The sequence below is a fragment of the Denticeps clupeoides genome, chromosome 1, assembly GCF_900700375.1.
Source record: "Denticeps clupeoides chromosome 1, fDenClu1.1, whole genome shotgun sequence".
NCBI classification, from domain to species: Eukaryota; Metazoa; Chordata; class Actinopteri; order Clupeiformes; family Denticipitidae; genus Denticeps; species Denticeps clupeoides.
Genome location: NC_041707.1, coordinates 22,524,838 through 22,540,485, shown reverse-complemented (window position 1 = coordinate 22,540,485; position 15,648 = coordinate 22,524,838). Strand labels below are relative to the sequence as shown.

The window sequence follows — 15,648 nt, the reverse complement described above, 5'->3', positions numbered from 1 at the left end:
GCTACACACGCAAATGTCTTCACAGACGCTCATGCACAGTCAGGTAATGAAGAGCAGTGCTAAACGCATCTTTATTCTTCATCAAGGCAAAAGTGAGGAGAAGCCCTCTCTTCTAGACTCTTCTCAGTGGGAGAAAGTGAGCAAGAAACATGGGGTGGAAAAGAAAGGAGGAAGGGAAATGAGAGAGAAAACAGAGGAAGAGGACCTGGGCAAAGAACTTTACACAGGAGGAGACGGGAAGGTAGAATGAGGGGGTTGCGGGGGGTTGGGGAAAAAATGGAAAAGGCATCTGCAATGACTTAATCGGTACTCAATGCCACTCTAAATTCTCTCCACCCACTCTGGCAGACACACACACATACACACACAGAACACATTCCCTATGAAGTCAGTCCCCTTCTCAGACCAGCCCCTCTGTGCTTGCGTGTGTGTGTGTGTGTGTGTGTGTTTGTACCTTTCTATAACCTCTCTCCTCCCTAAAATTCCAGAGCAGTCGAGCAATCGACTGCTTAGTTACCAACACAGGAGGAAGCAAAAGAAAAGGTTTCAAAGCAGAGTTAAAGTTTTTTTTTTTTTTTTTTTTTCAAATCTCCAAAACCTTTTTTTAACACTGTTTGTGACACATCCCCGATCTCCCTGCTCTTTCCTCTCTGTTCACTGCAGCTCAGCTAAACTCTCCGGCTGGAGGTTTCACCAGCCAGGGCTCCTATTGCAGAAGCATCTTCTGAAGGCTTTCCCTTTGCCTGCTTTCTCCATACGGGAATTCCGACCAGACAGGAGACGAGGACCTTTGTTTCAGCATCAAAGGGGTGAGTCCATATAATATGCATAAAACCGGAATGACTGCTGCGTGTCATTTAGGAAATGCTGACCAGGGAAAACAAGAGTGTGGAGGCTTTGCTAAGTTGCCTTGGGCATTACCAGTTCTGGACTGTCTTTTGTAGAGCCAGTTTTGAACAACCTGACATTAATATATGCAATATTTATACCATTTAGTTGGTGCTCTCATCCGTTTACTAATTTTAAGTAAAGTGTCTTGTGGCAGTAGCAGGGATTGAAAGAGGAGGCATAACATTTTGAGGGTCATCTTGTCTGTAAGTGAGCTCGTTGACACCTTGGCAGCTGTAGAATCATCTGTGCAGAAGGAAATGGTGTAGAAATGAAAGATGTCGCTTGGACAATGACGGGGAAGCTCTATGGAAAGCACAGCTTTGATAGCTGCCAAGACCTCACCTAGAAAGAATCTGAACTGCAGTAAAGCTACCCAAAGCCGCTCAGAGAATGTAGATAAATTAGATTAATGAACAATGCCCATGTGATTCTAAATTATACTTATTACTTAGAAACATAACAAAAATGAAAATATCCCACTGTTCAGTTTTTACAGCGGGAACCAGACAGTCTGGCAGTTGGTTCCCAGAAACTAGTAACCAGTTGGGATACAAAGTTTTGATGTACGGCTCAGCTATTGAAGGCCAATATCAATAACAACATGCACCTTTCACTGTTAATACATTATTTAATAATACATGAATTACTTAATAAACTGGAATATTCTATTCACAAATATTGTCTCAAATATTACAAATGAAAAAACGAAAAATGAGACTCATGAGCTGTGTGACATCAGTAGGCAAATAAGAATGTCATTAAACTATCTGCATACTGTAGCAAAATGTAGTTAAAACTGCTCCTTCACTGGCCTCAGTGGATTCAGTTTACCAAATTTCTTCAGCAACTGCACCAGTACCAGGCATCCAAATTATAGCAAATCACCAAGCTTACATAACGTACATGCTTACAAAAAGCAGCCAACTATGTAGCGGTGCTGCCGCCATCTTTCACGTTAGGCGTGGATTCTTTTGAGGTTTCTGGCCAGCATTGTGTAACCCGTGGAAATTTAAAAAAGGCAAATTGAAGGTGCTATCTTGGTCGTGAAAAAACACTGAATATTTAGCTTTTGCAAGATAAAAGGCTGTGGTCAAATTAGACCAATCAAAATCAAACATGCTTGTTTGCACATATTTAAACAGCTTAGATTTGGAGGTTCTGGAATTTTTACCATCCTGCATTTACAGTTATGCTATCCGGTTCCTATTCAGCAGTGGCATGAGATCTTTTCATCCAAAAAAAAAATCAGTGATGAGGAAATTTTTTGAGGAATAAGGATGAGACAGATGTTCACTTTGGGCGGAGACCCGCAGGGGAAGAAGGCTGCTGGACAGAAGGACAAGAAGCCTGGAAATCTCACTGTGAACAGGATGTGTGTCCGTCACTGAAGGGAGCCCCCACCCAGTGCTTTCCCTGCGTCAGGGTGCAAGGAGAAAATCGATGGGTTGAGCTTCTCTCTCCAGCTGCGAACATGTATTGCACCATCTTTTTTTTACTAATGATATGAACTCCTTCTAATTCATTACCAGTCTTTCTTTCTTTCTTTCTTCCATCCTGCCTACGGAAGATGTAGGTACTTATTGGTCTGGCCCAGTATCCACATTTTTTTCACTGTGCTGAAGGCTAGGAACAGGATGGGCAATTCTGATCTGAGATCAGCCAATAAGGTTAACTGGAACTGTCTGTGGCGAAGGGAGGGGAGGTTTTCGTGGTCGAACATTATTGTGTTTTGTTCTGTTCTGTTTTGTTAAAAGTCTATTAAGAGAAGTAAGAGTTTGTATTAAAAGTGTGTGTGGGGGGGGGGATGCTTTGCAGCATTGGTGGTTTAGAAAAGTTGCAAGGCGGTATCAAACCTAACCAAAACAAGGCAAACACACAGAGAATCCTTCACTACTCTTTCATTCTCCCAATTTTAGGACATAGAACTGATCTGAGAACAGCTGTGCAGGGCCAGAGGGATGCTGCTGTGGCACTGAAAGGAGAGAACTGCAGCCAGTAAAGAGATCCACAGGAAACAGGCGTTCCTCCGATTTCTCTTGGCCATGCTGGCTCCTTGGATTCCTGATAGTTGCCACGCCACGTGGCTGCAAGAACCGAATAGATAGTGAGCAGCGAGAGGCGTGCAGAGAGAACGAGAGACTTCGAAAGAAGTGCACTGAAACAAAGATGGGGGGCAGGGGGTGGAAGAAATAGTAGAGCAGAAAAGGAGGAGGGGGGGGTTACACTGACAAATGTGGCTGATGTTTTTTTCCTCTCTTTCCTTCTCTGGTCTCTCTTTTTTTTCAAATGGAAAACAGAAACAGAACCACTGGAAGGAATCCTGGTCTCAAAAAGGCACACCAATACACATCCTGGATCTGTTGCCAGTTGTGTTTCCTATTATAAACACTACAGTCACCCCAAAATGAAGCTTCCAGTGGCATCATCTGAATGAAAACATGTCGGCACTCCAAGACACACAAACGGGGCTTCAGGCAGGATGTTTGTATTATCAGCACTGTTCCTTTGAAGCGTTTAAACATTGACCCCATTTTTTGATTAGAGAGTCCCACAATCCCGCCGTAAATTCTTGTTTTTGACTGGTTTTCATGAACAGAGAGTGAATCTTGTGCTTCTTCATCATATCTCGGTCAAAAACGAGCGCATATGTAATGGTGTCAGTGTTGTTTTTCAGGCTGCGACGGCCCACTCACCGCCACAATGACTTCCCTGCTACAGACCAGCAGCAGAATCCTCCAGGTCCCTGGTAAGAATGGACTGTTGGTCCAGTCTCAATCCACATCCAGTCTCAATCCAGTATTCCCGTCTGCATAATATATTGCAACTTATTTGATTCAGGATTCAAATACCAGCTGTGGCCTTCAGTCAACTGTGTGAATATAATTCCAGATCATTTCTTCAGCGACTCATGATTTTAGTTGGATACCATGCATGGTTCCCGATCACCATCTAGATCTCCGGAGGATGACATGGCTCAGAACAGACATAATGTACAGTGTCACCATACATTAAGATTCATTCGGAGTTCAGGATTAGTTCATGATTCAGACAGGCATTTGAACAAAGATTAGATTACCGTTGTAAAATAAGTTAAAACTACTGCAATATTGTATGTAGAAGTGGCTGACTGAAGCAAATGGCATTATCTTAAACCGAAAGATGTAAAATAAGCATATTGATCTTAAATATACTGAAATAGCTAAAATGATTATGCACTCATATGGGCCTTGACTGCTGGACAAGGGTGTGGTCATGTTTGCCTTATCCACTCTCACTCCCGTTGGGAATATTTGCGTGTTCTGATAACATTCCAGTCATTCCTATCAACCACTCTACCTTCTGTAGTGTTTCTCTCTGGGTCTTCACTGTCAGAAATGTCTGGGCCAAGGTCATCGTGATTCTATTGTTACCATGGTGATATTTGCTGTTGCACCATCCCTGTTTTTGATTAGATTCCTGAACGTGTGGAATTCTGAAGGCATTCACAGTAATTTACTAATATTGCGTTTGCGCTTTTCCAAACAGACCCATATTGGACTGTTCCAGACATCTGTATTCTGCATATTTTTCAAACTGTGACAGTGATATTTTTACTCCAAGTGTTTTGGGAAGAAAACAACAATGAAATAAGAAAGAACAAAAACCACGACTGACACAAGAATACACAAGAAAAATGAAATCTGAAAAGTACATCTAACTTGACATTGAGCTGATCGTTTTAAATACAGGATATGCGTTTAACTTGCTGTAGAAACTTTCGTGGTTGCTTTGCAATGAACAAGTTAGGAGCCAGATGCAACGCTTATTTGCACCTGGGGACACATGACCTTTAAGAATGAATGACTGTCCTGCTTATTAGAATTTCAGATGGGCGAGTACACCACTAACTCACTGGTTACTAAAAACACGTTTGTTCATTCTCTTTCTCTCAGGGAAAAACAGATCGGTGCCCCCGTCTCCATCCTGTTCCCTGTCATCTTCCAGAAATGAATGCGGCATTGCTCCTCTCACTCCCTCACCTTCTCCAGTAAGAAAAGGGGAAGGGAATGACTCTACTATGCCTTTGTTAAATAACAGCCCTTTAAATGGGAAGAGAATTTAGCATAGACGACTGCTTTTTCACTGGGCTCCCACTGCAGTTTGTGGCTATGAAACAGATGCTTTTAAACCAGCAAAAAGTTAACAACACCAGCACCACAGTAGATTTTGAGCAGATCTCTCAGTTCCAACTTTCATTGTTTGATCATGTTTCTGATAATCTGATCACGGTTTTCTTTCATGGCTGTCACATCATTTCATCAACTATGTCCAAAAAACCTTCTCTCATTTTTCTCTCTCCCTCTATCTAGAGGCCACAGTTGAGACCTTGTGTGGCTCGTCCATTCTCAGTAGTGGTGGCCATAGATTTTGGCACCACCTCCAGTGGCTATGCCTTCAGTTTTACCGAAGACCCAGATGTGATCCATATGATGAGGTACACAACCAGACCTTTGACTTATTTGTCCTTACAACTGTACAACTGTGTGTGTGTGTGTGTGTGTGTGTGTGTGTGTGTGTGTGTGTGTGTGTGTGTGTATATATATATATATATATATATATATACACACATATATAGAACTATATATAGACACACACACACACAGAGGCACAGTTGTAAGTACAAATAACACAGGTGTTCATTCATAATTTTGATGCCTTCAGTGATAATCTACCAATGTAAATGGTCATGAAAATAAAGAAAACACATTGAATGAGAAGGTGCGTCCAAACTTTTTGCCTGTACTGTGTGTGTGTGCGTATATGTATATGTATATATATATATATATATACACACACACACACACACAGAGGTCATTCAGATGGACCCCCTTTCAACATCCCCATTCACAATGCTTTGATTCAGACCTACCAGTGTGACCATAAGCAGTGTGAAAACATTCTGGCAGGGGGACCTTCAGGAACGTTGTTTTATTTACTTGTTTACTGCTATTAGAATTATTATAAACTCATGTAGAATACCGCCCAACAGGCGCTGGGAGGACGGTGACCCTGGTGTAGCCAATCAGAAGAGCCCCACCTGCCTGTTGCTCACTCCAGATCTGCACTTCCATTCTTTTGGTTTTGCCGCTCGTGACAGCTACCACGACCTGGACCCAGAGGAGGCCAGACTCTGGCTTTACTTTGATAAGTTCAAGATGAAGATCCACAGCACAAGTGTAGGTAGCAGGCAGCTGTAAGCAGGTGTAAAGCTACAGCAGGTGTACAATTTACAGCAGTGTTTCTTTTCCTCAGGACCTCACCATGGAGACAGAATTGGAGGCTGTGAGTGGCAGAAGGGTCAGAGCCATCGAGGTGTTCGCTCACGCCCTAAGGTTCTTCCGGAAGCACTCAATGAAGGTAAACTAAAAAAACTCACGTGTGACAGGTCAAAGACAACAAATATTCAGACACACACATAGTGTTCATGTTTAAACTAAGCCACAGGGACATGCTTGGATAGTGGTAATGTGGTAGTTAGCTTGTGGGTAACAACCTCGCTTATGACCACAAAGTTACAGGTTCAAATCCCATTTACCACTTACCATTGTGTCCCCTGAGCTACTCTTGTGATTACAGTCACTTTGGTCGAGACCTTCAGCTAAAATATCTTCTTGTCTTAGTTTGTACTGTAACTATAAACAGGATATAAGACACTATACACGTGACAGACAAAGAACAGACACTCACAAAAGCTAAGCCCTGGAAATGCAGAGAGGGAGAGAGAAGGAATGATAAATGGCCGAATTTAAAGGTAAAGAGTTCTCTTCTGCTCCGCAGCAGAAACATGTGGTGCTTAGAATTCAGTTGGAGAAGAAGTGCCAGGAGGTGCCGAATCTGGCTGCTTTTTTGGCACAGACTATTCTCCAGCTTCCTAGAAACCCCCAAGGGCTAATGGGTAAACACCTGCGTCTGGGTTCTGCCTAAACCTCAAGACGCACAGTCCCGAGGTCATGGGGTCAAAACCTGACAGTGATTATGAGAGCCAGACACTGAAAATAGGAGAGCAATCTAAGGTTTTCACAACTTTGAGTGTTATCAGAAATGTATTGTCAGTAGTATTATTGGGGCAGTGGTGGCCTAGCGGTTAAAGAAGCGGCCCCGTAATCAGAAGGTTGCCGGTTCGAATCCCGATCCGCCAAGGTGCCACTGAGGTGCCACTGAGCCAAGCACCATCCCCACACACTGCTACCCGGGGGCCTGTCAACAAAGACAACAACAAAGTGAAGTGATTGTCACATGTGATACACAGCAGCACAGCACACGGTGCACACAGTGAAATTTGTCACCATGACAGGCGCCCGGGGAGCAGTGTGGGGGGACGGTGCTGTCATGGCTGCCCACTGCTCACTCAGGGTGATGGGTTAAATGCAGAGGACAAATTTCACTGTGTGCTGTGCTGCTGTGTATCACGTGTGACAATCACTTCACTTTACTTTAAATATCCAGTGTGTGTGTCTGTGTTTGTGTATGTACTACAGGAAGTGCAAGAGGCATCTCCCTCATGTCTGGAGAGTGATGAGGTGCGGTGGGTGATCACAGTGCCTGCCGTATGGAGACAGCCAGCCAAGCAGTTCATGAGAGAGGCGGCGTACCTGGTAATTACCCAAAAGGCCACAGCACAAGCAAATGACTATATCATGACAGATTGAATCAAACAAGTTACGGACATGGGTGGTAGTAGCCTAGTGGGTGAGACATTTGCCTATGAACCAGAAGACCACAAAGTCACAGATTCAAACCCCAATTACTACCATTGTGTCCGTGCGCAAAACAATTTTCTCTGAGTGTCTCCAGGTGGACTGTCCCTGTAACTACTGATTGTAAGGCGCTCTGGATAAAAGTGTCTTATAAATGCAGCAACATAAATCTAAACCTAAAGGTACAATAGCTACCCTTCTTTAGACTATAACAAATATAAACTTAATGCAATACAGTGATTATTATTATATGTCAAGATCTATGACCCATCTATGTGGGTGAGCATAACCCAAAATCCAACATAGTGCACAGCGCAATGGATATAGACTGCATCACTGTACCAACTGGCTACACTTTATAAACCATGGTCTTAATAAACTAAATCACCATAAAGCGGTAAATCTCTTGCACACACACACACAAAGACACAGTTCCGCTATCTGGCCCAGTCTGCTCTGCCTGTACACATTAAATCTCCAGGAAATGTGTGTGTATGGAAAGGAATTTGGTTGTCCCTAATCAACGCTTACATCCATGGGAAAAGTGAGTGTGCTTTTTGTGTGCGTGACGCCACCTTGACATGACATTCATCATGGCTATAGTGTGTATGTGTGCCTCGGTGTGTGTGTGTGTGTGTGTGTGTGTGTGTATATGTTGGGCATTTTCCCAGTAGGGTTGCAATGAGGGTGTGGTCCTCAGCCCACCCTATTCTTTACACGTGTGTACCCATTTACTGTACACTTGCTAGTCTGCACCATACGAATGGTTGTGTCTGGTGGAGCTGTCTAGGAAGGCAGGAGTTTCCTTGTGGCGATGTCATCAGTGTATGAACAATACAGGAGACCGGCATACAAACACAGGAAACCACTCCTGCATGAGAGAGAGAGAGCAAGAGAGAGAGAGAGAGAAAGGGAGAGAGCAAGAGAGAGAGAGAGAAAGGGAGGCACAAGGAGATGGAGGCAGCAGTCAAGAAGAGAGCATTTTTATTTGCTTTTTATAGAGGGATCAGTATGCCTGTAAATGCCAAACCTCTTCCAATACTACATTAATCAGTTTTACTTTGGTGTTGCACACGAATGCAGCTGATTGTCAGTCAAGTCAAACTAGACTTTAATATCATCTGTACTATATACTGTACAGATATACAGAGAGACGAGATGATGTTTTAAAACATCTCGCTTCCTTAACCGCTAGGCCACCACTGCATTGGCCGGGAAGGGATGTGGCTCCAGCATTTACAGTACATGAATAAACGTAATCCAGTTTATTTTTCCACTCGGGTATATTAGAATTATTTAAATGTAATTGGGTAAAAGCCAACAGTGAAGAGGAATACATCAGCCAGAATTATACATATGCATTTTCACGTGGGTAAACAAAATGCGGAATCACAGTGTTTCGTGCACAGTGGCCTCACACCTCCAGGGTTGTGACTTTGAATCCTGCCGTGGGCCTTGTGTTTGCATGCTCTCTCCAAATTTATAAATTCAATCAGTCAAAGGACTGTGAATTGTCAAAGTTTCACCCATATTACACATCTATATTCATCTCAGGCAGGCCTGGTTTCTTCCGAGTCCCCCGAGCAGCTCCTAATTGCCCTGGAGCCAGAAGCCGCCTCTATTTACTGCCGCAAACTCCGCCTACACCAGATGATTGACCTAAGTCATCGACCACTGGCCAACGGCTTGGATCCAGATGCATCTCGCATCTTTGATTCCAGCTTCAGGCAAGGTACCACAACATCCCACTGTTGTTCTGCGCTGATTATAGCTAACACATAGATTTACTGCAAAAAGCCTACTAAACCACAGTACCGCCTCACTTTCTAAACTGGTATTTAGCAAGAAACTTCCCGTCAAGATTTCAGATCATGTGACATTGCTGTCTTTGTGTATGTGTGTTCTTTTGAGTGTGTAAGACAGAGATGGTGTCAGAGTAGATGAGCCTAGATAATAGTCACATGCACAGAAACCTTGTGCTTTTGTGAAAACAGATCAGAGCAGATGTGAAGGAGACGGTCAGGTTTCTTTTTGTCATGTACAAATGTGCTGTTTTAAACACACACACACAGACACACACAGCTATTTAATTGAAACAAGGTGCTGGGATACCATGATCTCACCCCAACCCCCGTCTGTAAATCTCTCTCTCTCTCTCTCTCTCTATACGTACTTGAATAGTACCGTATGAGTGCCTGGGAGTGAATGAGAGTGACCAAGTCTGTGTACCTCTCTCTATTCTGTTCAACTTACTTCTGTGATCTGCTACAATGTATGATTATAAAAAGGAGAGAGGTTGTTTTAAATGTGTTAAATAAGGATACACCCAAAAATGTGCAGGATAAATGGCCTTTGCGACCAAGGTTGGTGACCCCTGGTTTTAAAAGTGATGGTGAGAGATGCTCTCAGTGTCCAATGGTCTTACCTTACAAGTATTAAGACATTTTGCACAGACACAAAAAAAATTGATAGACTTGATTGATTAGGCGACAGACTTTCACTCTTTCATGCTCACACAAAATGCTAAATCCCACGTCGGTCTCTTGCAAAATGTATAGAATTTCTTCTATGTTTCTGTTCATTCCTGTTGAGCTTGAGCTTTCACAACTCTAATGCACAGGACCTAATCACTGCCCCTCACTCTACACCATTCCCTCTTCATTCTTTTTCTTTCTCATTTTCCCCTTTCTTATGCATTTTCATACAGTAAATGATTTCCAGATTTACCCCCTCAGAGCTTGCTGTGCTGGTGTATATTTCTGTCATGTTGAATGTTTGGCATGGAGAATGCGAGCTCCGACCCCCAGATTGCAGTTCGGGGGGCCCCAAGAATTTTAAGGAGTTGAGAAGGTTTTTAGCTCTATGCAGTTTCACCATCTTTTAAATCAAACAACTAGCAGAAGTAACACTGAGCAGATCAGAGAAACAGCATTTCTCCCAGGTCGAAAGAGAAATTTAGTTCAAGAACATCATCATTTTATATCAAGCCAAAACATCAGGAGGACAGAAAGGGATGCTTCACTCCAACAAATTAACTCTTCAGATGGCGCTTAAGGTTCTGGAACCCACTATTCGCATTATTCTACTTCTATTGCATTACTCCATTTGCTCCAGCACCTGGAAAGAAAATTAAATACAATGCTTACATGTAACCAAAAAGGAGGGTTTATTAAATTATTTACGATTCTTCACTCTATGTGAGTGAACATTTTTTACAAATGGAATTTTGATTAAGTGTAACCTCATTAAAGCGGAAAGTTTCCAAATCGTTTCCCCACTTGCTTAATTCAACACCCCAGTCGTGTATACTGAATCCAGGTCAGACTTCCTTCACTGACCGTCATTCTTGACATAGGTAAAGTGTGTACAACTCATGTCAGACCTATGCGTTTCAGCCCGGGAGCAGCTGAGGCGAGCTCGGCACAGCCGCACCTTCCTGGTGGAGAGCGGGACAGGAGAACTGTGGTCAGAGATGCAGACAGGTGAGCTGCCATGGTGACAGACAAACCACCAGGAATAAATTGGTTAATGAAATTAATAAAAATTAACCAGAGCTGTGATGCAAGTACAAAAAAATACAGAACCAGACAGGAGTTTTTTTTTATGATCTGAACTCAATAGGCTGGCTTTTTTTTTTTACAAGAAAAGTGGTGCACACTCACCATTACGCACACACACTGTTGTGGTTAAAGTCTGGCCAGTTCTGTCTACCTTAGTACAAGGCCAGCACCATTTCCTGTAAGCACAAGAAACCCGAAACTTCTCCAGCCCCTTGAAACCCAGCGTGGTGGCTCTGTTTGGTTTTTTTTGTTTTTTCTCTCCTCTCTCCCTCTCTCTCCCTCCACGGTCTCTAGTGTTTTAGAGCATAATTTATATAAATTTCATTCTTGTTTTTACTGGCTTTGATCACCTATTGCCACAGTTTGTGTGTGTGTGTGTTTGAAACAGTGCGTGGATGATAAAGCCTACTGTGTTAACCTCGTTGGCTCCAATGAGGTTAACTGGCAGGTTCCAGGGTTCCAGGGTCAAAATAATCAGACCCTCGGTTCCAGATGTTTCCTGAATGAAACACCGAAGAACTGGGTGAATGAGAAAGAGACAAAGGGTGGGAGAGAGTGGGGGATGGGGACTTAATTATGGTCTCTGTACATTTTTCAGTCAGGACAAAACTCTCATAACCCCCCACCTGAAACTTGGAGCATCTCATCCACAAACCTCAGACCCCTGAATGGAACCCATTGCAAAGAGAAGAGACCCTCTGTTCTCCCTTGTGCATTTCTGTCCTTTATACTCTGCCTTTGACGTCATCCACATTTTTCTATTGACCACTACAGATTTCAAAATATTAACTTATTTCTACTGATTGCTATGGCTCCTGAGAATGTTTAGATTCCAAGAGAAATGACCTAAAACATGACTGATACAGTGTTTTTTATATGATGTGTGTAAATTGAACCCATTACATTACTTAATTTAAATAAAAATGGTAAGGATGGAACACTTAAGGCAGTGGTTCCCCACCATTTTTTCCTTGAAGTCCCCCCTGCCCGCCTGTTGCCCTGGGCGGGCATTTGTGTTTGCTGACCAACTTGACCCAAGCACGACTAAGATGATAGAAATTGAGTACAAAGATTTACATTATTTACAGTCAATATAGCATACAGGATTATGCAGAAATCTGACTATCCTATCGGGCAGGATTTTTCACGTTTATTGTTTACTAATATAATTTTCTAATATAATATAAAGCTCAGTGTAGATACATTTCGCAATTCCCCTCCTCAATACATCCTCTCTGTTTTCTATGAAATGAAGAATGAATTGAATTCAAACAGAGCAGAAGAGTGATACACATGTAGGTCACTTATGGTCACTGATCTGTCTTCCTACAGGTGACCGGTACATCGTTGCAGACTGTGGAGGGGGAACAGTGGACCTCACGGTGCATCAGATCGAGCAGCCGCAGGGCACCCTGAAGGAGTTATATAAAGCTTCAGGTAAGCAATGCACAGTGCCCCTTATCATTCTTCATGAATGCATGAGAGGGTTAGAATAATAACACAGGAATACACGGTGCAGCCTAACTATTCGTTTCTGGACTTCACAAAGCATGTGTTGGGGCAAAGCATGTGTGTGGTTGTATTTTTGGTTATTTGGCATTTGGACATTTTGCAATTTTACCCCTCAATGATGCTTAAAAAATGTTCATTGTATAGCTGTCAAGCTCAACACGGACTCTGGGTTCTAGAAGACTACTGCAAAGGCACTTTAATGCACACACCAATATTGACTGGCACTCTGTTCATAAGTTGCTCCTGCCTATCAAGATTTAAGTTAATGCAGAGTGACCAACTAAACTCATTACTGGTGTACTGACAGTCCTGTCTGATGCTGTAGGTGGTCCGTATGGGGCAGTGGGGGTGGACCTGGCCTTTGAAGCCATGCTATGCCATATCTTCGGGGCTGACTTCATTGAGAGTTTCAAGACCAAGCGACCGGCTGCCTGGGTGGATCTCATGATCGCCTTTGAGGCTCGAAAGCGAACTGCCGCACCAGGAAGAAACAACGCTCTCAACATCTCCCTGCCTTTCTCCTTCATCGACTTCTACAAGAAGCACCAGGGCCAGAGTGTGGAGACCGCCCTGCGTAAAAGCAAGTACGGCCTCCATGAACTGAATCCTGGCAACAAAGCTTCAGTTGTTTTTATTAGGGCATTTTCTTCAGTACTACATGTTGGTTGTAAGTCAACAAGACATTTGTCTCCTTGTGCCAAATACTTGTGCCCCACAGCAGATTGTAATACTGGAGAAGAGTTTGTGTGTATACAATAAGTCATGTGACCATTAAAGCATTAATTGTACTCTTTAATGAGAAGAAGGCTTGTCAGAGGTTATTCATCAACTGACATCAGTTGGCCTGGATTGCAGCCGATTTTGAGGAATTTAAGTGCAGGCTCTGGTTTTGCTCACTGATGCCCCCTCTACCATAAATTCTGTATTTCACAAGAAGTAGTGAAATAGTAGTCTCTGACATTAGTGTGTGTTTACTTAACCTCACTCTTCTCTGTCTCCTCAGTATGAATATAGTGAAGTGGTCGTCTCAGGGGATGCTGCGCCTCACCCCGGAGGCCATGAATGAACTGTTCCAGCCAACCATTAACAACATCATTAAGCACATAGGTGAGGCATCTGTCATGGACACACACAAAAGCAACAAATGTTCATGACACTGTGGAGAACCTGAAATTCCTATCAACCCTGTTCTTGGAATATGATTTTTCATTCTAACACCACCACAATGAGACTCAGCTTTCATAGCGGTCATTGAGCCTGGAGGAGCTAATGAGCACATGCGTATGGATGCTACAAACACATATCAAGACAGTTCTATGAAATTTCCCACATGTTGACCAGACCGGACATGCTTACAGGCAACATAGTCAATTGCTATTCATTAAAATGTAAATGTCTAAATTGTTAGATTGTTGTTCCTGCATATATATATCACTGGCTGGTCATTGTTGACATAACACTGTTCCACCCTCTTCCACAGAGGAGCTGATGCAGAAAGAGGAAGTGCAGGGTGTGCGTTTCCTCTTTTTGGTGGGCGGATTTGCAGAGTCCCCCATGCTCCAACGTGCTGCCCAGTGTGCTCTGGGCCCAAACTGTCGTATCATTATCCCTCAGGACGTGGGCCTGACCATCCTGAAGGGGGCCGTCCTCTTTGGTCTGGATCCAACAGTGGTCCGTGTTCGCCGCTGCCCCCTTACGTATGGGGTGGGAGTCCTGAACCGCTTCGTGGATGGTCGACACCCAAGGGATAAGCTACTAGTGAAGGATGGGCGTGAGTGGTGTACAGACATCCTGGATCGGTTTGTGTCTGTCGACCAATCGGTGGCCTTGGGTGAGGTGGTGAGGCGGAGCTACACACCAGCACGGGTCGGCCAACGGAAGATCATCATCAACATTTACTGCAGCACCACTGATGATGTAATCTACATCACTGACCCTGGGGTGAGGAAGTGTGGTGCAATCACACTTGACCTGCCTGAGCCAATAACAGCTGAGGGCAGACATAATGGTAATACCACATCAGAACGGCGTGAGATTCGTGCCACCATGCAATTTGGTGACACAGAGATCAAGGTGACAGCCGTTGATGTGGCAACAGATCGCTTTGTGCGGGCCTCTATCGACTTCCTGTCCAATTAAATGTCCAAATATTTTAATGTTTCATCAGTTCAGTTGTTCTGAGAAGAGGGTCATGGTTTGACATTGATTGACTCAAATTAACAGTACTGGAAAAGCTAAAGACATGATCAAAAAAACAGCAGTTGAATATATATTTTATTTGTCTTGTGTCAACATAAGTGCTTCTGACTTGTTCCTGATCTCAAAGTTAAAATTCAAAAGGTTGTTTATATTGAAAGAGTAGTGCCCCCTTGTGGCTAGAAAAACTAAGACCCACCAATGAAGAAGATGCAGGATTATGCTGGAATATCACTTTAACTTGGAATATCTTAAATAATTAGTTCAATCACTGTATATAAATATTTATGATATTGAAGAATATTCTGTCAATTATTTTAGTAGGAATGACAGTGTAGTTACACATGTATTCTACTCTCTTACATTTGTATATGTACCCTTGTGAATAAAATCTTTTTTTTCTCTGTTAATTTTTGTTCATCTTTTCATCTTAACTTTTGAAACCAGTAAAAAGCTGACAAAAGCATAGTACATTTGCAGGTGTGTGGTGTGCATGTACTAAATACAGTGCATCTGGAAAGTATTCACAGTGCATCACTTTTCCCACATTTTGTTATGTTACGGCCTTGTTGCGTAATGAATGAAATTTTCCATTCAGAATTCTACACAGAACACAAATTCATACAAAATGTAAAAAAAAATGCTCCAGTGGCTCCTGTTTCCCCTGATCATCCCTGAGATGTTTTTGCATCTTAATTGGTGTCCACCAAAAAGTCCTTAAAAGATTTGAAAGTCCGGACTCAGCATTAGTG

At 42.9% G+C, this 15,648-nt stretch overlaps 1 protein-coding gene across 2 annotated transcripts; it reads left to right on the top strand.

The window, feature by feature from the left end:
* The first annotated feature begins 414 nt into the window (after positions 1 to 414).
* Positions 415 to 15,306, top strand: hspa12b (heat shock protein 12B). 2 transcript variants are annotated; one of them, XM_028977235.1, is made up of 14 exons: positions 415 to 543; positions 664 to 809; positions 3,566 to 3,637; positions 4,824 to 4,918; positions 5,241 to 5,365; positions 5,921 to 6,107; positions 6,184 to 6,288; positions 7,410 to 7,526; positions 9,183 to 9,360; positions 11,024 to 11,110; positions 12,521 to 12,625; positions 13,026 to 13,284; positions 13,704 to 13,807; positions 14,181 to 15,306. In XM_028977235.1, the coding sequence occupies exons 3-14, from the start codon at positions 3,592 to 3,594 to the stop codon at positions 14,837 to 14,839; spliced, it is 2,067 nt and encodes a 688-aa protein (XP_028833068.1). In that variant the 5' UTR covers positions 415 to 543; positions 664 to 809; positions 3,566 to 3,591; the 3' UTR covers positions 14,840 to 15,306. The 2 variants fall into 2 exon arrangements, with proteins under 2 accessions (XP_028833068.1, XP_028833076.1); XM_028977243.1 differs by having other exon boundaries at positions 14,315 to 14,584.
* The last annotated feature ends 342 nt before the right edge of the window (positions 15,307 to 15,648 follow it).